At 43.9% G+C, this 25,894-nt stretch overlaps 1 protein-coding gene across 1 annotated transcript in view; it reads left to right on the top strand.

The window, feature by feature from the left end:
- LOC139260510 (ADAMTS-like protein 1) overlaps positions 1-25,894 on the top strand; it is a 456,828-nt gene that overhangs the window by 336,439 nt on the left and 94,495 nt on the right. The window contains exons 20-23 of the mRNA XM_070877021.1: positions 11,306-11,433; positions 11,792-11,920; positions 21,972-22,154; positions 23,334-23,468. Coding sequence (XP_070733122.1) covers positions 11,306-11,433; positions 11,792-11,920; positions 21,972-22,154; positions 23,334-23,468 — 575 coding nt within the window. The remainder of the gene's footprint in view (positions 1-11,305; positions 11,434-11,791; positions 11,921-21,971; positions 22,155-23,333; positions 23,469-25,894) is intronic.

Genomic DNA, 25,894 nt, shown 5'->3' with positions numbered 1-25,894 from the left:
TCCACTCCAACGATGTCCCTTGCAGAGGGTTGGAAAAATGTGATCCGTCTTCCCCCACCCGTGTCTCTCCCCTCAGCCTCTCTCTTTCTCCCCCAGTCTCTCTCACTTTCCCCCCAACTCTCTCACTCTCCCCCAATCTCTCTCTCCTCCTAGCCTCTCTCACTCCTTCCCCAGCCTCTCTCTCTCTCTCCCCCCAGCCTCTCTCACTCTCTCTCTCCCCCAGCCTCTCTCTCTCTCTCCCCCCAGCCTCTCTCTCTCTCTCCCCCCCAGCCTCTCTCTCTCTTTCCCCCAGCCTCTCTCACTCTCCCCTAGCCTCTCTCCCTCCCCTCAGCCTCTCTCACCCTCCCCCAGCCTCCCTCACTCCCCCTCAGCCTTTCTCATTCTCCCCCAGCCTTTCTCTCTCCCCCCAGCCTCTCTCACTCTCCCCCAGTTTCCCTCCCTCCCCCCAATCTCTCTCTCCCTCCCCAGTCTCTCTGCCCTCACCCAGTCTCTCTCTCTCTCTCTCTCATCCAGCCTCTTTCACTCTCCCACAGCCTCTCTCACTCTCCCCCAGCCTCTCTCACCCTCCCTCAGCCTCTCTCACCCTCCCCCAGCCTCCCTCACTCTCCCCCAGCCTTTCTCACTCTCCCCCAGCCCCTCTCTCTCCCCCCAGTCTTTCTTTCTCTCCCCAGTCTCTCTCTCTCTCTTTCCCCAGTCTCTCTCTCTCTCTTTCCCCCAGCCTCCCCCCAGCAACTCTCACACTCCCCCAGCCTCTCTCACTCTCCCCTCAGCCTCTCCCTCCCCCCGAGCCTCGCTCACTCTCCCCTCAGCCTCTCTCCCCCCAGCCTCTCTCTCCCTCCCCCCAGCCTCTCTCTCCCTCCCCTCAGCCTCTCTCACTCTCCCCTCAGCCTCTCTCACTCTCCCCTCAGCCTCTCTCACTCTCCTCTCAGCCTCTCTCACTCTCCCCTTAGTCTCTCTCACTCTGCCCCCAGCCTCTCTCACTCTGCCCCCAGTCTCTCTCATTCTGCCCCCATCCTCTCTCTCCCTCCCCCCAGCCTTTCTCACTCTCCCCTCAGCCTCTCTCACTCTCCCCTCAGCCTCTCTCACTCTCCCCTTAGTCTCTCTCACTCTCCCCCCAGCCTCTCTCACTCTCCCCCCAGCCTCTCTCACTCTCCCCCCAGCCTCTCTCTCTCTCCCCCCAGCCTCTCTCACTCTGCCCCCAGCCTCGCTCTCTCTCCCCCCAGCCTCTCTCACTCTGCCCCCAGCCTCTCTCTCTCTCCCCCCAGCTCTCTCACTCTGCCCCCAGCCTCTCTCTCTCTCCCCCCCCGCGCCTCTTTTTCTCTCCCCCCCCAGTCTCTCTCACTCTCCCCCAGCCTCTCTCACTCTCCCCCCAGGCTCTGTCTTGCTCTTTCCCCCAGGCCCGCTGCACTCGGCCCCAGGCCCATCAGCCCCACTGAGGGGGAGAGAACCAGGACTAGGGCCTGAGCATGCGAAGAGAGTTGGAGCCTCAGGTCCTGCTTCTCGGCACCACGTACATGGAATGCTTCGGCTGGGAGGGTGGGAGGAGCTTGACAGGTGCGGGGCTTGCTGCATGTCTGTCAAACAAAGTGCAGTACGGGCATGGGGGGCAGGGCTGGACAGACGCTTGTCTGTCAAAAAAAAAATGCAGTACAAATAGTTACATCGTTTTATAAATCAGTGTTTCAATCTCTCACATGCCTTCTACGTTCTTAAGAACAAAGTGCCAAATAAGTGGTGACATCATTGGCCAATGGAAACCAAATCAGCAGCTGATCCAATCACATCAGTTTCCCACCAGCCTACTTAGGTCAAAATGAACCCCCCACCCACCATGATCCTGCTGCAAGGCCGAAGTTTCAAATAACTGGATAGCTTTGTTAAATTTAGCATCACCATTTCTTTATCATTATTCAGTAGATCTTTTTTTTGAAATCCACAAAAAATGTTATTCCAAGGAAAGTTAAACATTGACAATAAACAGCAGGGATAAAAAGAGCATTGACCCGAGGCCCGAGATCACAGCGAGAGCAGGACCAGTGGCGGGGATAAAAGGAGCACTGACCCGAGGCCCGAGATCACAGCGAGAGCAGGACCAGTGGCGGGGATAAAAGGAGCACTGACCCGAGGCCCGAGATCACAGCGAGAGCAGGACCAGTGGCGGGGATAAAAGGAGCACTGACCCGAGGCCCGAGATCACAGCGAGAGCAGGACCAGTGGCGGGGATGAAAGGAGCATTGATCCGAGGCCCGAGATCACAGCGAGATCGGGCCCTGAGCAGCAGGGATAAAAGGAGCATTGATCTGAGGCCCGAGATCACAGCGAGAGCGGGACCAGTGGCAGGGATAAAAGGAGCATTAACCCAAGGCCCGAGATCACAGTGAGAGCGGGACCAGTGGCAGGGATAAAAGGAGCATTAACCCGAGGCCCGAGATCACAGCGAGAGCGGGACCAGCGGCGGGGATAAAAGGAGCATTGATCCAAGGCCCGTGATCACAGCGAGAGCGGGCCCTGAGCAGCAGGGATAAAAGGAGCATTGACCCGAGGCCCGAGATCACAGCGAGAGTGGGAGATCGAGGCCGAAGGTAAAACAAAGAAGTAGAAAGAAATCGAAGTGTGACGCCACAGCCAAGTGGGTAAATGATTGGCTGGTGGATTGGTGAGTATTTTTTTTCTTTTTCTTTTCTTATCAGTAGGAAACCTTTGGCATTGTTGCCAAATTAAGTTAATTTAAGGGTTAAGTCATGGCAGGAGAGCCCAGACCCATGTCATGCTCCTCCTGTGCTATGTGGGAAATCAGGGACACTTCCAGTGTGCAGGAAGTGTATCCAGCTGCAGCTCCTGTCAGACCGCATCGCGGCACTGGAACTGCGCATGGATTCACTCTGGAGCATCCGCGATGCTGAGGATGTCGTGAACAGCACGTTTAATGAATTGGTCACACCCGCAGGTAAAGGTCACAAAGGCAGATAGGGAATGGGTGACCATCAGGCAGTGCAGGAGTAGGAAGGTAGTGCAGGGGTACCCTGCGGTCATCTCCCTCCAAAACAGTGTACCACTTTGGATACTGATGGGAGAGATGTCTCATCAGGGGAAGGCAGCAGCAGCCAAGTTCATGGCACCATGGGTGGCTCTGCTACATAGGAGGGCAGGAAAAAGAGTGGGAGAGCTATAGTGGTAGGGGATTCTATTGTAAGGGGAATAGATAGGCATTTCTGCGGCCGCAATCGAGACTCCAGAATGGTATGTTGCCTCCCTGGTGCAAGGGCCAAGTCTTGGAGTGACTGCAGAGCATTCTGGAGGGGGAGGGTGAACAGCCAGTTGTCATGCACATAGGTACCAACGACATAGGTAAAAAATGGGATGAGGTCCTACAAGCTGAATTTAGGGAGCTAGGAGTTAAATTAAAAAGTAGGACCTCAAAGGTGGATTACTACCAGTGCCACGTGCTAGTCAGAGTAGAAATAGCAGGATAGTTAAGATGAATATGTGGCTTGAGAAATGGTGCAAGAGGGAGGGATTCAATTTCCTGGTACATTGGAGCCGGTTCTGGAAGAGGTGGGACCAGTACAAACCGGACGGTCTGCACCTGGGCAGGACCGGAACCGATGTCCTAGCAGGGAGTGTTTGCTAGTGCGTTGGGGAGGGGTTAAATTAATATGGCAGGGGGATGGGAATCTATGCAGGAACAAAGAGGGAAATAAAATGGGGGCAGAAGCAAAAAGTAGAAAGGAGATGAGGAAAAGTGGAGGGCAGAGAAATCAAAAGCAAAAATCAAAAAGGGCCACAGTACAACATAATTTTAAAAGGATAAAAAGTGTTAAAAAAACAAGCCTGTAGGCTCTGTGCCTCAATGCGAGGCGCATTCGTAATAAGGTGGATGAATTAACTGCACAGATAGTTGTTAACGGATATGATATAATTGGCATCACGGAGACATGGCTCCAGGGTGACCAAGGCTGGGAACTCAACATCCAGGGGTATTCAATATTCAGGAAGGATAGACAGAAAAGAAAAGGAGGTAGGGTAGCATTGCTGGTTAATGAGGAGGTTAACGCAATAGTAAGGAAGGACATTAGCTTGGATGATCTGTAATCTGTATGGGTAGAGCTGCGGAACACCAAAGGGCAGAAAACGCTAGTGGGAGTTGTGTACAGACCAACAAACAGTAGCAGTGAGGTTGAGGATGGCACCAAACAGGAAATTAGGGATGTGTGCAATAAAGGTACAGCAGTTATCATGGGTGACTTTAATCTACATATAGATTGGGCGAACCAAACTGGTAGCAATACGCTGCAGGAGGATTTCCTGGAGTGTGTAAGGGATCGTTTTCCAGACCAATATGTCGAGGAACCAACTAGAGAGTTGGCGATCCGTGACTGGGTGTTGTGTAATGAGAGAGAATTAATTAGCAATCTTGTTGTGCAAGGCCTCTTGGGGAAGAGTGACCATAATATGGTAGAATTCTTCATTAAGATGGAGAGTGACACAGTTAATTCAGAGACGAGAGTCCTGAACTTAAAGAAAGGTAACTTCAATGGTATGAGACGTGAATTGGCTAGGCTAGAGTGGCGAATGACACTTAAAGGGTTGATGGTGGATAGGCAATGGCAGACATTTAAAGATCACATCGATGAACTTCAACAATTGTACATCTCTGTCTGACGTAAAAATAAAATGGGGAAAGTGGCTCAACCGTGGCTAACAAGAGAAATTAGGGATAGTGTTCAAACCAAGGAAGATGCATATAAATTGCCACAAAAAACAGCAAACCTGAGGACTGGGAGCAAGTTAGAATTCAGCAGAGGAGGACAAAGGGTTTAATTAGGAGGGGGAAAATAGAGTATGAGAGTAAGCTTGCAGAGGTCATAGAAACTGACTGCAAAAGCTTCTATAGATATGTGAAGAGAAAACGAATAATGAAGACAAATGTAGGTCCCTTGCAGTTAGAATCAAGTGAATTTATAATGGGGAACAAAAAAATGGCAGACCAATTGAACAAATACTTTGGTTCTGTCTTCACTAAGGAAGACGCAAATAACCTTCTGGAAATACTAGGGGACCGAGGGTCTAGCGAGAAGGAGGAACTGAAGGAAATCCTTATTAGTCAGGAAATTGTATTAGGAAAATTGATGGGATTGAAGGCCGATAAATCCCCAGGGCCTGATAATCTGCATCCCAGAGTACTTAAGGAAGCCCTAGAAATAGTGGATGCATTGGTGGTCATTTTCCAACATTCTGTAGACTCTGGATCACTTCCCATGGATTGGAGGGTAGCTAGTGTAACCACACTTTTTGAAAAAGGAGGGAGAGAGTAAACAGGGAATTATAGACTGGTTAGCCTGACATCAGTAGTAGGGGAAATGTTGGAATCAATTATTAAAGATGAAATAGCAGCGCATTTGGAAAGCTGTGACAGGATCGGTCCAAGTCAGCATGGATTTATGAAAGAGAAATCATGCTTGACAAATCTTCTAGAATGTTTTGAGGATGTAACTAGTAGAGTGGACAAGGGAGAACCAGTGGATGTGTTGTATTTGGACTTTCAAAAGGCTTTTGACAAGGTCCCACACAAGAGATTAGTGTGCAAAATTAAAGCACATGGTATTGGGGGTAATGTATTGACGTGGATAGAGAACTGTTTGGCAGACAGGAAGCAAAGAGTAGGAATAAACGAGTCCTTTTCAGAATGGCAGGCAGTGACTAGTGGGGTACCGCAAGGTTCAGTGCTGGGACCCCAGCTATTTATAATATACATTAATGATTTAGACGAAGGAATTGAATGTAATATCTCCAAGTTTGCAGATGACACTAAGCTGGATGGCAGTGTGAGCTGTGAGGAGGATGCTAAGAGGCTGCAGGGTGACTTGGACAGGTTAGGTGAGTGGGCAAATGCATGGCAGTGGCAGTATAATGTAGATAAATGTGAGGTTATCCATTTTGGTGGCAAAAACAGGAAGGCAGAATATTATCTGAATGGTGACAGATTAGGAAAAGGGGAGGTGCAATGAGATCTGGGTGTCATGGTACATCAGTCATTGAAAGCAGGCAGTGAAGAAGGCAAATTGCATGTTGGCCTTCATAGCTGGAGGATTTGAGTATAGGAGCAGGGAGGTCTTACTGCAGTTGTACAGGGCCTTGGTGAGGCCACACCTTGAATATTGTGTACAGTTTTAGTCTCCTAATCTGAGGAAGGATATTCTTGCTATTGAGGGAGTGCAGCAAAGGTTCACCAGACTGATTCCCGGGATGGCAGGACTGACATATGAAGAAAGACTGGATTGACTAGGCTTATATTCACTGGAATTTAGAAGAATGAGAGGGGATCTCATAGAAACATATAAAATTCTGATGGGATTGGACAGGTTAAATGCAGGAAGAATGTTCCCACTGTTGGGGAAGCCCAGAACCAAGGGTCACAGTCTAAGGATAAAAAGGGTAAGCCATTTACGACCGAGATGAGGAGAAACTTCTTCACTCAGAGAATTGTGAACCTGTGGAATTCTCTACCACAGAGGCCAGTTCATTGGATATATTCAAAAGGGAGTTAGGTGTGGCCCTAATGGCTAAAGGGATCAAGGGGTATGGAGAGAAGGCAGGAATGGGGTACTGAAGTTGCATGATCAGCCATGATCATATTGAATGGTGGTGCAGACTCGAAGGGCCGAATGGCCTACTCCTGCATCTATTTTCTATGTTTCTATGTCATCAGATTTTATTCATGTTCAACAATGAAATTGAAATCTAACAAATTGAGGGGAACATTTCTTCTAGTGACGAACAAAGTATTAGTCCAGACTGTGTATGTTCACAGGCAGAGAAGATATTACGCCAAGCTCAATACTCTCCTTGTCTGACATCCAATAATAGGAAATTACACCCGTTTACTTTGACTATTTCACATTTATTCTGGCCAATAAAACCTGTACAGTACTAAACTACATCCAGTTCATAATTAAAGGGTGGTTCTATTCTGTTAATCAATTTGCCCAAATCATCCACCATGACTAAAATGTGTTGGTACCTGTGGAATTTGGAGCCAATGAGAATAGATTTAATAAACACTTGATTGGAGAGTCAGAAAGGAGGAGTAAAAATACCAATAAATTCATTGAGGCATCAGTGACTGTTCTCGCACAATGTGAGGCAAGATAACAGGTTTAGACCCAAATGTATTGGGTTAGGCATCTAGCAATCTATTAACAATACGATGGGATAGATTGCCTGGATATTAACCTTATGGGGCAGACCACACACTCGTTACAGAACGCGCCTGGTTATCATTCCATTGAATTGAATTGAATTCGAATCAGGTGGGTTCTGTGGGGGACGTGTGGTCTGCCCCATAAGATTAGCCCCGGGATTGAAGACACAATTCTACCCTATTGTATTGTTAGATTTTATATTGTTGTCAAAGCCAAGGCCAAAAACAAGTGGCAGAAGATTTTGGAGTTCTATAACGAAAGTTAGGAAAAAGTAATGGGAAGCGGTTTTAAAAATGGAACAATGGAATACAAAGGGTATGTAGAGGATAAGGAAAGAAAGGAGATTCTGTTTTTAAAAAGAGAAGCATAGCAGCACTTGGGCTGCAGTGATTTAACAAAGAGGAAACAAGAATGAGGAGATCATGATTGATGCAAAAGACAATTGCAGTTAGCAAAGGAAAGTATTAGAAAATATAAGAGGGAATTAGACTAATTGCACATGGCAGCAAGAAAGTACAAATATTTTACAATTATATAAACATTAGAAGGAATGTTAGATATAGGTAGGGCCGTTGAGGGGTAAATTAAGTAGAACTATTACAGCAGATCAGGATATGGCAGATATATTTGAATGGATTCTTCAAATTGGTTTCATAAAAGAGGACTATAGATGAATTTTATCCAAGTGATGCATGTTGGAAGGAAGTATGAGGAGAGGCAATATAAATTAAATTGAAGAGGGGTACAGGAACAGAGAGAACGTGGCAGGGTAAGTTGATAAGACTGTTAAAAAGCATATGGCTTTAAGAATAGAGGCATAGAGTACGAAAGCAACAAAGTTATAGTAAACCTTTATAAATTACTGGTTAGGCCTCAGCTGGATCATTCCAATTCTGGACACCTCACTTTATGTCAAAGGCTTAGAGAGGGTGCAGAGGAGATTTACCAGAATGGTACCAGGGATGAGGGACTTCAGTTATGTGGTGAGATTGTAGAAGCTGAGAGTGTTCTCCTTAGAGCAGAGAAGGTTAAGGAGAGACTTAAAATTATGAGGGGTTTTGCTCGAGTATATAGGGAGAAACTGTTTCCAATGGGAGAGGGGTTGGTAACCAGAGGATACAGATTTAAAATCATTGGCAAAAAAGCCAGGGGGAGATGAGGAGAAATTATTTTACACAGCGAGCTGTTATGGGCTGGAATGCACAGCCTGAAAGGGTGGTGCAAACAATTCAATAGTAACTTTCAAAAGTGAATTGGATAAATACTTGAAAAGGAGAAATTTGCAGGGCGATGGGGAAAGAACAGGGGAGTGAGACTAATTGGATAGCTCTTTTAAAGAGCCGGCACAGGCACGATGGGCTGAATGGCCTCCTATGCTGCATGATTCTATGAAATTCTAGTCACTGATAGGGTGAAACGATAGGGAGACTTGAACTAATTGTTAAGCATATACACAACTTAATAATGAATGTGTCATGCAGAACTTGGAGAAATAAAATATAGACAAGGTTTCTGGGCCAGATGGGATACAGGTTAGTGCCCTCAAAGAATTAAAGGAGGAAATAGATTGCTATTTTTACAGAGCTCCATAAATATTGAAGTAGTGTATGAGTAATGGAGCATGGTATATATTCCAGTATTCATGAGAGGAGCAAGGCAAAATCCTGGCAATTACCGGCCAATTAATCTAACATACATAGTCATCAAAATACTTCAGATCATTAAATGAGATGCTATAAAGTAACATCTTAAGAGCAGAGAGGTAGCATAGGGAGTAATGAGAAGTAATGGGCCATGTCTTAAAAACCTACTGGAATTCTTTGAGGAGGTATCTAAGCTAGTGAAGAAGGATAATCCAGTAGAGGTAGTTTACTTCTATTTCCAAAAGGTCTCGCATGGAAACAATAAGAGAAGCTTAAGGGCCATGAAGCTAAATTTGTTGGATTGAGATCTTGTTTAACCACAGGTGACGAGCGGAAAACACTGTGCCTCGGAAATAGTAGCAAGTGCTGATCCACAGGAATCTATACTATGACCCCTATTGTTCACAATATTTATGAATAGCAACATAGGAACAGGAAGAGGCTTTCAGTCCCTTGAGCCCGTTCCACCCTTCAGTTGGATATTGTCTGATCTGTATTTACTCACTTGGTTCCATACCTCTTCATGTCCTTACCTAACAAAAATCTATCTATCTCAGTCTTGAAAGCTACAATTGACACCCAGCATCCACAGGTTTTTGGGCGAGAGTGTTCCAGATTGCCTCTACCCTTTGTGTGAAGAAATGCTACCTAATTTCACTCCTGCACTTTTCATATAAATGATGGCCTTTCATGAGTTCACAGTAGAGAAGACATTTTGGGTTATATATAAATGTGTTTATGATTTTACTACATTGGGACCACAGAGGATAAATAAGTTAGCAAGAACTGACACAAAGGCTTATGAAGACCAAAGTGTCATTCGGAAATAAAGCAGAAAAGATAGCAAAATGGTTTCTAAAATGACCTGAAAACATTTACTAGAATCACTGTGGGGTCTTCAAACGTTGTCCACCTGAAAGGTCATATTGAGGCCCACGACTCGCCAGGTTTCCTGGGTTCACTTGGTATCCAGCACATCCACCAGCCATAAAATGGAGCCCTGCCCTTGCTTGTCCCCTTTTGAATATCCTAATGAAACTCTCACCTGCTTGGGACAGGACCTTCTATTTCCTGATCAGAAATTGGTGCGGAACCAAATTTAGGCAACAATGAGGCAGGATCGATTGTGCTTGAATTTGCTCTGTTCATATCCCAAAAGGAGTGCATATACCTGAGACTAAAATTGGCACCCACAAGATTGGTTCACAAAGTAGCACAAGGTGTTAACTTGACTCAGTTGGTAGCACTCTAATCTTTGAGTGAAGTGCTTTGGGACATTGCTGAGACAATGATAAGGTGTTGTATAATGCAAGTTTGATATATCCAAGTTTGTTGACAAAACAAAGCTAGGTGGGAAAGTAAGCTGTGAAGAGGACAGGAAAAGCCTGCAAAGGGATATAGACAGGTTAGGTGAGTGAGAAAGAAGGTAGTAGATGAAGTATAATGTGGGGAAATGTGAGACTATTCACATTGGTAGGAAGAATAGAAAAACAATATATCTTAAATGGTAAGAAACTATTAAATGTTGGTGTTCAGAGAGATGTAGGTATCCACATATAGTAAACATAGAGTAAACATGCAGGTACAGCAAGTAATTAAGAATGTTATATTGTGTTCTTATGAAAGGGTTTAGAAGAATAAGAGGTGATCTCATTGAAACATATAAGATTCTGAGGGGGATTGAGAGAATGTTTCACCTGGCTGGAGAATCTAGAACTGGGGGCTTAGTCTTAGGATAAGGGGTTGACCATTTAGGACTGAGATGAGGAGGAATTTCTTCACTCAGAGGGTTGTGAATCTTTGGAGTTTTCTACCCCAGAGGGCGGTGGGTGCTCAGTCGTTGAGTATATTCAAGGCTGAGATCGATACACTTTTGGACTCTTGGGCATCAAGGGAGATGAGGATCGGACAGGAAAGTGGAGTTGGGGTGGAAGATCAGCCATGATCTTATTGAATAACGGAGCAGGCTCGAGGGGCCATATGGCCTACTCCTGCTCCTAATTCTTATGTTCTTAAGTTATTTTTTTATTTCTCACACCAGGCAAAATTATACAGCAGCTGATGACAAATTTACAATTAAATATGAAGCACATAGAAACATGACAAAGTCTTTCAGGAGGTTCAAATGTACAATTGCTGCTGTTGGGGCCACAACTCTCGATGAAATTCATGGTAGCAAGATAGGCTTTTGTAAACAGTTGTTGCTGCGCAATTAAGGTAATACTGTAACAAACATACATTCTGAGGTAAAGTCTATTGTAAATTAAGATGATAGTAATAACTAAAAGATTACACAATAATACAGCAAATGTAGAAAGGATCAGCTATATACCCGTGTAGTAGAGTGATTGAGCTTATCCGTGGATGATTTTACAGTTCATATTCAAAATATTGATGGAAACATCTGCTGTACACATTTTCTCAGGCCAGAACTTCTGATTGCTTATTTTCCCCTTGCAGAATTAAAATTCTTCCAGATCAGGCCTTACAAATACTTGCGCCAAATGAGTCTGATGTGGGAGTCTACACTTGCACCGCCACCAGCCCGATTGGTTTGGATTCCCTGTCATCCAAAGTTGCTGTAACAGGTTTGCTATAATTGTAATAACTCATCCGTTCCTTCCCAAAAAGGTGAATTTGTCTTTGTTTCCTGAAGTAATTGACAGCTTTATACAATGACATTTTATCGCTTTCCATTAGGCCCATAAAAACTAATTGGCAAGGATTTCAATTGTCAGGTCAATTGAACCTCACAGGCAGCTGTAAACAAAGCATAAAACTCCAACTCATGGAATCTTAGAAACTACAACTGTTGATATAAATGATGATGAAAACAGAAAGGAGATACTTAATTCCATTGCTTTGTTTGGAAAAAGTGGTTCATTAATTGAAGTTTCCTGGATATTTAGCGATTACATACTATACCATTTGTTTTATTTTGCATAGGGAAGCCAGTAATTAGAGTGTCCAAACATGATTTGGTGAACATTAATTCAACATCTGTCAGTGTGGATATAGGAAGTGTTGTGAAAGCAAGGTTGAGAGCCAATATCACAATCATGTGCCAAGTCAATGGTAAGACTGCCTTTAAATTAATACATTCTGTTTCAAATGACAATTAAACAAATAATGATCTGGGAATGTTTTTTGTATTTTAAAGTTTTAAGAATGGGGCTTTCTCACAACTTGTATGTTACAAGAAATTATCCGAATGTATTCCAGGAATTAATTCTCAGCCCTGTGGCAGAACTGTATTTCTACTAAACATTAATCTGATCATAGGTTTCTGCTTAATAAGGTATTCCTTCTGGGAGGTTAAATAGTATTATAAAAATGGGAGAAACTTGTTAGTCCTGAAATTCTGAGATTTTTAGGGGACAAATTTGTTCTGCTATTTCCACCAGAATTGCATCTGATTTAAGTTAAGCTTGTATTAAAGAGGGTAAGTTACCCACGTGAGTCTCAAACTGGGAATTGGTTGAGTTCACAGGCTTTGAATGTCTATGAACGTTTTCTGAAGTATCAGCTTCTGATGCCATTGGAAGAATCTTTTCTCAGCTGTGGCACTGGGAAAGGATTCTGCGAGCTGCCTTTCAGCAGTTTCAGGTGGGGAAATCATTTACTTACCATGGTGTTCACTATGGGCATCCCTATATATGTCCAATGATGGAGGCAGAACAGGAGCAGGGGAATGAATAACAGAGGTACACAGGATAAGGCTACATCAAAGGAGAAAATCAACTAGAAAGTACCTTACACCAGAGTCTATCCATCATGGTGCTCCCTCATTTCATTGGCACTAATTCAGTAGGGAGGCATAAACAGAAAACTGTCTCCTGTTGCAAATTGACTTTCTCTCAAACACAAAAACAGAGAACACACTTCAGAACACTGAACTTCATTGATTTCACTGTCCACATATATATATATATATATATATATATTTCACTGTACTTCACTCCTCTCTCTGCTGTCCTGGCTGCTGTCCTGGTCCCTATCCTGGTGCCTACCCTGCACTCTGGTGATACCAAGGACCAGGGGTGCAAGTAGTTCCTAGCTGTGCTGTAGTATCATGAGCTTCTTGGCACTAAGATGGCCCTGGTATTGTGGCTTTTGAGTGCTGGAGGGCTCCTCAGCAGGATCCTCACCATTGTAAGTGTATGAACAGCCTGGTCTTGTATCCTGACACCTACATGAGAGCAGGAATCTTGGAGGGTAAGCTAGAAAGATCACGTGATTTCACCAGGAGAGAAGCCAGCATCATGATGGCAGATTCTGGCCATGCAACTTGTGATGGGTCCTGATCGGCAGGGAGGCAGACCTGATGTCATCAGTTAAATCCTGAAGATCCTGAGAGATGTCAACCTGACACTCTCAGAAGCTGCTATCCATCATTCTCTCCAAATGGTTCCCCCAAGACTTGAAGGCCAATGGTCGAAACATCCACACTGAGGCAGATCTTCATGGTGGCATCAACCACTGCAGAAATTGGTGCTTTGTGCCAAATCCCTCCCAGATCTGCTAACTGAGGATGGCACTGGACTCTGCCCTCACACCTGCCATTTGTCTCGGGTCCACCGAGATGGTCCTCAGTACCATCATATGAGTGCGACTTGAGGGAACTTACCACAGTAGAACAGCAGCAAAATACTACGGATACCGAAAATCTGAAATAAAAACAGAAAATGCTGCAAATACTCAGTGGGTCAGGCAGCATCTGTGGAGAGAGAAAGAGAGTTAACGGTTCAAGTCGGTGATCTTTCATCAGAACTGAAAAAGGTAGAGATGGCACAGATTTTAAGCAAGTGCAGAGGCAGGAGTGATTAAATGACATAAGGTATGATTGCACCAAGCAAAAGGAGATGCTAATGGGACAAGTAAAGGAACAAAAGATGGGTCTAGAGGAGGTGTAAATTCCCACTTAATGCCTTTTGCTTTGTACAATCATACCTTTTGTCATTTAATTTCTCCTGCCTTCCATCCTATCACAGACCTTCCCTTTCGTTCTTTCCTCCACTCCCCCTTTCCCAGCCTCTGTTGCATCTGTAACTTTTTCCAGTTCTGATGAAAGGTCATCGACCTGAAACGTTAACTCTGTTTCTCTCTCCACAGATGCTGCCCAACCTGCTGAGTATTTCTAGCATTTTCTGTTTTTATCACAATGGAAAGTTGGCAAGATAGGATGCATATTCAGGAAGGCAGAGCTGTTTACGACAGTATCCGTGAATGTCCCAATTTGATAGAAATTTCCTTATTTCACATGATAGAGTTGTTAGGAGTATGTCCACCATAATTACTGGCAAGACTTTTTCTGTCTCATGGACACCAATATAGATTGCACTGTAAATGACAAAATAGATGTGCCTTTGGCAATCTTAGTTCAGTTCCGAGATGGTAAGACTACACGGCAGAAACTGCCTCTAATTTGGTACTGAAATCATAATCTCCTTCAGGGAGGCCACAAGATTGGAAAATAAAATGGTATATTGTACAGTAAGGGTGCTCTTCTGAGAATAGGATAGGTTGAGGAAGCTTTAATCTGTATCTAACCATGCTGTATTTGATTTGGGTATCCATGTTGAAAACACTCAATGCCCAAAATGGGAGAAAGTTACATTCACGAATACTAAGGTCCCACACTTTACAGGGCACAAAATTCACCAAATAGAGAAGATAGAAAGCCAAAGTATCTGCACACCACTTGTTAACTTTATTTACTTTACATAAATTTATATACATTGGTCTATCTGCTACCACAAATAATTTTTATCTTTATTTCCCATTATTCAAACTTTAGGTTTGTTATGTCTTAACTATTTTCCTGGAAAATCCTGCTATAACTGGACTGGTTTGTACAGGTGATTTACTGGAAGATTACATTTTTGTGCAATGACTTCAATTCCACTCCAAGCGCTTATAGAATCATAGAATGGTTACAGCACAGAAGGAGGCCATTCGGCCCATCGAGCCCATGCCGGCTCTCTGCAAGAGCACTTCAGCTAGTCCCACTTCCCTGCCCTTTTCCCATAGCCCTGCAAATTTTTTCCCCTCATTGGTTTAATTTCTGTAAAACAAGTTTGAGATAAATATAAAATAAAGTTTCTATTGTTAGACTTAACAATGTCAGGTCTATATCACCTGCTGAAGCAGCAGTGGATGATTTAAGAATATGCATTCGGATAACCTCAGATTATAGCTCTGGCATTCATCCTGTGGTTCATTCATAATCCACAGGCTAATCCTGGCTATTCCGGGAACTATGTGAGCCCACGATAACTCCCAATAGCTCCAAGACAATAAATTCCAAACATTCCACTTCGACAAAAGTTGTTATAATATCTACTGTGAGTGCCATGTTGCACTGGCCAGAGAATGCCCAACACTTCTGGAAAAGGCAAGACCCTGCAAAGATTTTACAATAAAATTTCATTTAAAAATTCTCTGAAGAAAATATCTTTATTGGAAAGTTGCTTGTGTCTTATCATTTGCTGCACTGTGACCATCGCGTCGGTCAGTTTTTTTCTGTTTTTTTCTCCCATCTAATTGGTTAATTTTGTTTATTTTCTACCGTGTTCACCGATCCTATCGCGTCAAACCTCGCCGCTCAATCACGGGCTATCAGAAACATGTTATTCACCCACGGTCCAGCAAACAGTAATTGCAAGGTGCAGCTGGTGTAATAGTTCCACATTTGCCCCAATATGTACCCCAAAATTAATATTTCTAAAATAATACACACATAAATATTAACAATTCTTAAATAATCATAGTTACCATATTCCAATTGCTCCAACAAACTTGCATTTATATCTCACCTTATCAGTCACTCAGAAGCAGCTCAAAGTAATTTACATGCAACAAATTGCTTTGAAGTGCAGTGCCTCAGCCTCCATGCTGTTTTAAAGCATGGCCCCTTTCCCACACCTGCCGTTCCCAACCCCCGCCTTTCCCAAACCCCCACCTTTCCCAAACCCTCGCCTTTCCCAATCCCCGCCTTTCCCAAACCCCCGCCTTTCCCAAACCCCCGCCTTTCCCAACCCCCGCCTTTCCCAACCCCCGCCTTTCCCAACCCCCGCCTTTCCCAACCCCCGCCTTTCCCAAACCCCCGCCTTCCCAAACCCCCGCCTTCCCAAACCCCCGCCTTTCCAAACCCCCGCCTTTCCCAACCCCCGCCTTTCCCAACCCCCGCCTTTCCCAAACCCCTGCCTTTCCCAACTCCCGCCTTTCCCAAACCCCGCCTTTCCCAAACCCCTGCCTTTCCCAAACCCCCGCCTTTCCCAAACCCCCGCCTTTCCCAACCCCCGCCTTTCCCAAACCCCCGCCTTTCCCACCTCATGCCTTGATTTTAGTTCTTTTATTAATTCTTTGATCTTTAATTCTTTAAAATGTTATTGTAACCTTAAACCTTTCTTAAAGAGTGATAATGCAAAGACTGTAAACTAATGGATCAGGCCGTTCATTCCCATCCTTCCCAAGCCAGGCATTAGCAAGATAATGTTACTTGTTTGTTTTGCTTTACTTCAGTGATGATTATCGCTGATATATTATTTTCAAAGGAAGTTGTTACTCTTGGATCTGTTACCACATTCAGCCCTTTGGCTGTTGGCTGCTGCTTGAGGTCTGATGCTCTTGGAAGAAATGTAACATTGTGGTTAGATTTGATTGGCCTGGTGTTCCCAGGCTGAGGCAGTAACATATCTCCATCCGGTTTATAGCGTGACTAACCCACCTGTGAAAGGAAGTGTCAAGCACACGGCACACATGCAGTTCATTAATCACTTGGATGCTACTGTTACCAGTTGGGAAGCAAAGCCATTAACGGTAGTCAGTGTAGGTGGTTTTCTAGGGCGTAATGAAAAGGCACCTCCTATTGCAAGTTCTGGACGATAGGGATTATATATGGACAGATCAGACTCGGACACACGTTTTTCGGGCTCAACCGTATTGTGTTTAATAAGATTAACAACACCACTCATAAACAGTGCAAAACAGTGCAACCCTGGCTTATCCAATAAGCCCTGCAATGCTAAGTTAGCACTGCTTAATAAAAGAACCCTCCCGTGAAATAAACTAATACAGAGCCCCCCCGCCCCAGCACAAAACCCCTTGCGTTTGGTTGGGACTTACAATCACCCCCTCACACAGCTAAGTAGTCTTGCGAATGTGTAGGCGCAGACAATATGCTCACCCTGATTGCCCGTTGTCTTGCTTGCAGCTTCTTCCTGTATATCTCGCTCCTAGTTCTGTACCGCCGACGCAGTATCCAAATTGCAGTTTGAGTCAAGGTCCATTGGTGAGGGTTGAAGAGCAGCGCTCAGCTTCTGGCGGTGTTTTGTTGAATGAAGAGAGTTTCGAACGTGTGCTTGAACTTCAGCTTGCCAGAGCTTCCTGCAAAATGGCTCCTTATATCCTCAAAGCCCATCACCTTTCCTCCCACCAATACATTGACTCAGGTGATCTGTCTTGTACCTTCCCCACCTTTGATAATACAGCACTCTCTCAGTACTGGACGATCAGCCTAGATTTTTGTGTTTGAGTCTCTGGAGTGGGATTTGAACCCACAACTTTCTGATTCAGGAGGTAGTGGTGCTACCCACTGAGCCACAGCTGACACATTAGACCAGTGTGTTTTTAGTAGAATAAAGAGGCATTGCTGGATCTAATGCTAGGCAATGTAAGGCAACAAGAGCATCCTGGAAATAATTAGCACAGCATAATTCGTCTTGATATAGGAATTGACAAGAACAGAGAAATCGGACTTGTACTTAACTGGAAAAAAAGACAAGTTCAGTGAGATAAAACAACAACAACAACTTTTATTTATATAGCGCCTTTAACGTAGTGAAACATCCCAAGGTGCTTCACAGGAGTATTATGAGATAAAAATTTGACACTGAGCCGCATAAGTAGGAAACCTGGAAACGCGTCCAGATTCATTGTAAAGTAGAAATGTAAAATCAGACGGTGCAGAAATAATGGTAAATACTCAAACAGGTAGAGATACGAACGGCTAAGAAGAGAAATGAAGAAAGACTGACAGGTAATATAAAGGGAAATAGTAAAGGATTTTATAAATACATAAAAAGTAAAAGAAGTGGTAGAGCCAATTAAAGATGAAAAAGGAAATCCTCTTATGCAGGATGAAGGAATAGAGGCAATACAATAGTCTCCATTTTCACAGGAGATAGTGGAAGTGAGAATGTACGGTACAGGAAGTGGAGCAATTAGACAGAAAATACTACTGAAAAAAGCTGATGGAACTCAAAGTGAGTGTCTCTTACTGCCTTTTCCTGTGTGTTGTCTCTGAGAATATGTAATAATGTAGCATTTCCTATATGTGCCTGTAGCATTAAGGTTTTTGTGTGGGTGTATTATATAGTTTCTATCTATGTCAAATATTTACATATAAGGGAACTTTTATCATTTCTACAAATGCTCTGCTGCCCTCTGGTGGAGCCAGAGTCTGTAAATGGTACCGAGCCCAAAACTGGAATTTAAATTAACTGTGGCACGAAATTGCATTTTAATCAATTAATCATTTGCAAAACATTTTCTGAAATACGACTTTAAAATCCAGATTGTGCGATTGAAAGATGCTGTTTTATGGATTCATCTTTCATTTATTGAAGTTACAATATCAGAAAGGTCTTTTATTACAGATTTTCTTTGTTATATCCTGATATTGTGATATTCCTAGTGTAAGCATATGTTGTGCATGGTACACAATAACAGCAAGTGAGCCATGTAGTTTGGGTTGACTGGCAGAAGAGCCATGGGGCTTACATGCCTGCAGAGTCATGTTCTACTGGGCTCTGGAAGTGCCACCATTGCTATATGAGTTACTGAGCCATACACCACCAAAGACCAACCTAAGTGGAGGAAGTGCATCCGGGAGGGCGCTGAGCACCTCGAGTCTCATCGCCAAGAGCATGCAGACATCAAGCGCAGGCAGCGGAAAGAGCGTGTGGCAAATCTGTCTCACCCACTCTTTCCCTCAATGACTATCTGTCCCATCTGTGACAGGGACTGTGGTTCTCGTATTGGACTGTTCGGCCACCTAAGGATTCATTTTAAGAGTGGAAGCAAGTCTTCCTCGATTCCGAGGGACTGCCTATGATGATGATGAGTTACTATATTTGCACCGTGCCTATGATATGTTTTTTTTATATGTTCATGGCCTGTGGGCGTTTCTGACAATGCCAACATTTATTGCCCATCCCTAATTGTCCATGAGAAGGGGGTGGTGAGCCTTCTTGAACTACAGAGGACAGTTAAGAGTCAACCACATTGCTGTGGGTCTGGAGTCACATATAGGCCAGACCAGGTAAGGACGGCAGACTTCCTTCCCCAAAGGACATTAGTGAACCAGATGGATTTTTACGACAATCCGGTAGTTTCATGATCTAACTTTTTATTCCAGATTTATTTAATTAACTGAATTTTAAATTTCCAGCTGCCATGGTGGGATTTGAACTCGTGTCTTTGAATCATTCGTCCAGGCCTCTGGATTACTTAGTCCAGTAACATAACCACTATGACTTATCTTATGTAGAAAGTGTTCTTGACTCATGAGTCATTCATGAGCAGAATAGGACCCATATTTTGAAAAATCTCAGGCAGAGTACATCAAGAAGAAATGTCTCAGAATAGATACAGTACAAGAAGCCAGAATAACGTACAAATCAAGAGCTTAAAGTGGTGTGTAGAACCATAAACGTTTACAGCATGAAGGAGTTCATTCAGCCCATTGTGTCTGTGCTGGCTCTTTGCTACAGCATTCCAAAACTAAGGCCATTGCCCCACTCTTTGAATCACATTGGCGTGTTCTATCACATGCTCCTTCATCATGCTGGAAGATGGCACCTAATGTCCAAACTGCAACAACTTCTAAGTGATTCTCTTATGGAATTAGCTGAATGCAGGGTTTCACTGACAGCCTGTTGGGATATGAGTGATCCTATCCCTCTCTGGGCTTTGATTGTGAGGGTCCTACATTCTGTGAAGCAGCCACATTGGGTCTGTGGTGCCTGACTGGTGTTGCCTGCTCTCAGCTCGCTGCCTGGGGCACTGTATGCTCCGTGCAGAGTGCCCATGAATTGTGTGTTTCCCCTCTCTGCGTTATTTTACATTAAGCAGAATATTGGCTATCAGGAAATCCCACTTCATGAATATCTGGAAGCTCTAATTCATTATACTTTACAACCAGATTTTGCTGATGTCCAGCTATGCAGTGCTGCTGCTGGGAATTCATGTTAACCACCTGCTCCATTTACTAATGTCTCTAGGGCTCATAGGCGGAACAACCCATCCACTCGAGTGTGCCTGTTTTTGTAAATGCGTCTGATATAAGCCATTCGATTCCAGCTGGGTGAACAAATTTGATGGCGTTTGAATCTTTTACAAAGCACTTCCATGCTTGGTTTTACCCCAACCCTAACTCCACCAAGGAAAACAAGGAATTTTAAAAATGTGTAACTAAATGCTATTGGATTCCATTTTTCTCTTAGAGCTTATGTGCATCGATCGTAGATGCTTCAATTCAGGGCGCAGTGTGTTTATAATTTAATCGCCTAGTGAATAATAAATCAAGATGTCTTTTTTTAAATGGCTAAAAGTTATTTTTTTATTTGTACAAGTATGTAATAACCTTTCTAAGTAGTGGAACTTAACCTCTTCAAGATTGAAAGATTGATTCAGCTCTTAAAACATGTCCGTTATTCCTGTTTATAGTTGTGAAGGTATGTACTGTATAAAGTGAAAGTGGTTAGTGTGTATTCCTGGACACTGCTAATTTATAGCATTCTTTAAAAATGCTAAACATTTTAAATTGTTTTCAGTTCGTTACTGAATTTTTTTAAGCACCTTTTACAGTGATATCATTTATATATAGATACATATCTAATGTAGATATATACCTAAAGGCAAACTAATGCTCCATAATAATGCACACGCACTTTCACTGTAATTGTTCTTCAAATCTTCACAATTTATCCTCTATCTGTGTTTTAATAGAGGGGTACTTCTGAAGTAGTGTTCTCTGAGCATTTGTGATTTGCCTTCAATAAGGCAAGTGATTAATCCCGCAATAAGAATGTCTACATTTATTACGTGTCGTACGGTTTGCTGCCCAAGTACCACAATCTAGCATAAGCCCCCGGAGGCAGTGAGAGTGTTGAGCTATGACCAAATCAGAGTAACAATAAATCAACACATCATCCTTCGCTTTATTCAGAATTACAGTGTTACTTTGGGGCTATATCCATGAATAAACTGAGGAGTCCTACAAGTGATCAAGTGTGTGCTTATCTCACCCATTTACCCATTTTATTTGCCATTTGTATTAATACATTTATCTATAAATATCAGCTAAGGCACAGTACTACCAGAAATTAATTCAGATGATCAAAAACCAATGGAAGGTTATCACTTCTAGCATCATCTGTTGTCACTTGTAAGTTGTATACAGAAATCATATTTTTGTTTCATTGGAATGCCCATTTCTGTTAACAATTTAGTGATTGCTATTGGGTGATCCTGCCTGTCCTTATCACATCACAAAGCGGCCATTTACTTGTTAAGCAGTATATTTTCTTCATTCTCTAATATTAGAGAAAAATATAAAGTGGCACATAAGTATTTAGCATAGAATCGCCTTATTACTTATCCGAACATGAACAAACATGAAAGAACAGATGAAAATATACTGCTAAAGCGCTAAGAGAAATAGCAAGCTAATCACAAAATATAAAAATAGAAGTATTGACATGACCGGCTAGTGAATTCTTCTTTTCATTTTCTTTGTAGTAAATTGGCACATCAAATACTGGAAAATAGCATACAATGTTGGCACCATGCATCTACACTAAGTAAATAGTTATAAATAAACAGGCACAGAAGGGTCGAGAAAGGAGTTATGACAAATCATCCACTTACCTCGTAAAGAAATACAAATCTGCAAATTCAAAGGCTATAACTGATGAATTTTCTATTTAGAGTTCGCTTTGTGTTTGATCATTTAATGTATTCCATAATCTGTGTACGGAATAAAGTCTTTACATTTTAACCTCGATACAATTTAAAAAGAAGTTGAATCTATTTTCATTGTTGCTGCCCTTGTTGTTTGTAGGTGTTCCTGAGCCTACAGTCATCTGGACAAAGGATCATGGTCCACTAGATCCAAATGTTCAGCATTTCCAGAATGGATCCCTCTCAATAATCAATGTCACTTTAGCCAACCAGGGATTATATACTTGTCAGGCATCAAATGCTTTTGGCCAAGTGACAGCAACCACAGCTCTGGTATTACAGGGTAAGAAACGTGTTACTAATTATTCACCAGTCACGAATAGGTTTCTAATGATTAGGATGACTGCTGGTGGTGGGCAGCGTCAGCACTGACATTGCTCTCTCCCAGACTATCACTCTGCCTCCAAACCTTTCTTCTCCACTATCAGCTCATTCCCACCGCTCTGTCCGATGTTTTAATTTTAATTCATAACTCCTCTCCTTAAAGTGATTGCTGGAGGCCTTATCCCAGAAGCTAAACATTTGTTTAGTTTAAAGATTTTGTTTACGAATGTTCCGCTGGGCTCCATAAAAATCCTCCAGCTCATTCACCCTGTACTACCCCTGCCAACCCTCCCTCCTGCTCTTGCTCCTCCTCCCCGGCTTCACTCCTGCTGCCCTCCCCTTCACTTCCCCCCATGTCCGACCTCCATCCCCCCACCCTCTCTCTCCCTGCCCTCCCTCTCCCTGCCCTCCCTCTCCCCGCCCTCCCTCTCCCCGCCCTCTCTCTCCCTGCCCTCTCTCTCCCCGCCCTTCCTCTCCTTACCACTTGCGCTCCCACCCTCACCCTCTCCTCCCCGCCCTCGCTCCCTCCGTGACCTTCCCTGTCCTCCCTTATCCCTCCCCCTTCTCTCCCATCCTGCCCCCACCCACCCTCCTTCCTTCCTTCCCTTGCTTCACCCATCTTCCCCCTACCCTCACTAACCCATATCATCCTCCTTCCCCTGCCCCCCTCCCCATTTTCAGTCTCCCCTCCCCCCGTCTTCCTTGTCCATTAAATTTGATGTTAACATCAGTTCAAAGTAATCATACAAATTGTCCAACACAATATGGCTGGAAAGTTACTCCGAGTCTTTTAATCCATTTTGTCTTTGCAACAGTTGGCCATTTACTTTGATTCATTGCTTCTACTAATGGATGTTCTCCGTGTGCATGATTATTATGTCATCTCGATTGCGAGGAAACCAGAGAAGACATCAGTTTGAGTAAACACTGTCTGCAGTCAGTGTTGCACTGTCTGAATGACTTTGTGATCTTAATATAAGATGTATGGATTCAGTTTTCCAGTTCCACTGCAATGGGTAGCACGGCCATAACACAACAGTTCAGTAGCATCATGACAAACCTCACCAGCTGTTTAAATGTCCAATTTTCTGCCATTGTTTCAGTTAAACACTTCTATTTAACATTCAATATGTTACAGATCCTCCAAGGGCATACCCAGAAAGTAAAGATTTGATGCGAGTGTTTGCAGTTACTGGGTACAATGTTCACACGGTACTTGCTACTGTTCCTGGAACCAAAGAAGTGTTGAGTTCTGGAAGCACTGTTGTGGTTGGTAAGTGAAGTATTTTATGAACTGTGTAGCTCTTTATATAAAGCTCAGGAATTACTATCATCCATTGGAAGGAGGTTAGTAAGAGCACAGCAGGAGACTATGATAAGAAACAGGCCACTGGGTAAGGGCTTGTTTCAAGGCCTTTAAACCAAAGTCAGCAAGTGCAGTCACTCGCACTGAATCTTCGGCATCTTTCTAGTACATAGGAACATCAGAATGTCAGCTTTTAAAAGTACTGTTAACCTTGGAAAGTGTTTGTGATGTAGCAATTCAGGGAGAATTCAATGTTTTAAAAAACATGGATTTTAAAAAGATGTTTTTCTTGTGATACTGAAATTTGTAAAAATAGAATTTCAAAATGTTCCAGACCAGATTGATCTGCTGCTTCCTGTGTGTTAGAAGTATTATCCTTGCATATATATCATACAAAATGTTGCAAAGTACTTCACATAAAGTTAATTAACTGTGACTGTTGTGTAGGCAAACATGGCAACACATTTTCATAAAATCATACAGCACAGAAGGAGGCAATTTGGTCCATCATGTCCATGCTGGCTCTTTGAAAGAGCAAGGCAATTAGTCTCACTCCCCTGCTCTTTCGCTGCAGATTTTCCCCAACAAAATCTCATAAGCAACCAAGAGCTGAATAACCAGTCAAATCTGCTTTTGGGTGGAATGTAACTGAAGACACTGGGAGAACACCCTGTTTTTCAAATAGTGCCATTGGATCTTTAAAATCTCATTCAAAGAACTGAACCTCCCCCAGTACTACACTGGAATGTTCATTGGATTAAGCACTCAAGCCCCGGGGGGGAAATTGCTCCCTTCTTTAAGGCTCATTACCAATGGGGTGGTAAGGCCTTTCCGACCGAGGAATTGCCCCCGGGCCGGGATCTGCCACGACCTGTGTTTCCGCCCCGCCTGGCCATTCCAACCCGTTGTCAGACCGCGCCAACCTCTTCCCGCCCGGCGGTGACCCCTTTCCACCCCGCAAGGGAAATTGACCTGCTGTAGCTCAGCCACCACTGGTCAGTGCCACTGACAGCTTCACGCAGCGGGAAGCTGCCAATGGCTGGATGGTGCGCCTGCCCTTAAAGGGGAGGGCGCACCGCTCCGGCCACCATTTCATTTTAATTGTCGGCTAACTCTGTAGTCGGCCCAACAATGGCGGCCACGGGTTTGGCCGGGCCACCAACATGCAGCCTGGCATCTCCTCTTGGGTGCCGGGTCACTGGCCTGGCCAAAACCCTCCCTGGTGGCCCTGTGGGCGCCAAGTCGGCCTCACAGCATCCCTTCCCTTTAAATGAAGGAGAGAGCCGTTGCTACGCATCAGCGCCGCACTGATGATACCGTCCGCCTTCTACCCTGCTCTCGACTCGCTTCCGTCCCTCTGCCGACCCCAACATCGACCCGATGATTTTTTTCCAGGAAAAGGTGGCAATTTCCCTCTATTCCCTCCTCATTGATCCTGGCGGTAATTATCCATCTAATTCCAATTATCCGCCCCAAATGGAGCAGAGGGCAATTTCGGCCTGCTGGTGTCAGACTTGAATTCACAACCTTCCATCCCAGAGGTAGGAGTACTACCAACTATCGGAATAATGGGGCTGAAATTCCAGTGACCCCATTCAATCAGCAGAAGTCCCTTGACTCAGAAAGACACCAACCCCATCCCAAACTGTGGGGCTGGGGGTCGTTAGCATAGTCAGGGTTCATAATCATAGGCAGTCCCTCGGAATCGAGGAAGACTTGCTTCCACTCCTGAAGTGAGTTCTTTGGTGGCTGAACAGTCCAACTCGAGAGCCACAGACTCTGTCACAGGTGAGACACATAGTCGTTGAGGGAAGGGGTGGGTGTCAGGGTTGGCGCATCAGCAAGTGCTGCCCAGTAGAGTCCCATATTATTAGACAAATGCCCAGGTCGATCTTCCAGAGCAGAGGTGGCCTGAAAATGTCCAGCAGCAATACTGCTGAGGAAATAAAAACAGAATATGCTGGAAATTTCAGCGTCTGTGGAGCATCTGTGGAGAGAAAAACAGAGTTAACATTTCGGGTTGATGACCCTTCAATGCGAAGAAGGATGTTTATACTGAAATTTTGCTGATTGCTTTTGTGAATCAGGACATTAAATGACAAAGAGTCATCAACCCGAAATGTTAACTCTGTTTCTCTCCATAGATGCTGCCTGACCCGCTGAGATTTCCAGCATGTTCTGTTTTATTTCAGATTCCAGCATCCGCAGTATTTTGCTTTTGTATTGCTGCTGAGGAAGTGTTCAGCTCCCAAAGAAGCTATCTTCTGTTCAAGAATCTGTGAAAGAATTGGTTCAAGGTGATTGTTTCCCTCTGAAATCAATTACTTTTTCCCTCAAGCAATTTAAGGCCTTTGAAAGGCCCATAATTGAAACCACACCTGCGCCCAGCATGC

Source organism: Pristiophorus japonicus, chromosome 1 (genome assembly GCF_044704955.1).
Source record: "Pristiophorus japonicus isolate sPriJap1 chromosome 1, sPriJap1.hap1, whole genome shotgun sequence".
In the NCBI taxonomy this organism is placed as follows: domain Eukaryota; kingdom Metazoa; phylum Chordata; class Chondrichthyes; family Pristiophoridae; genus Pristiophorus; species Pristiophorus japonicus.
The sequence above is the reverse complement of the archived record's forward strand: the minus strand, read 5'-3'. Positions and strand labels throughout refer to the sequence as shown.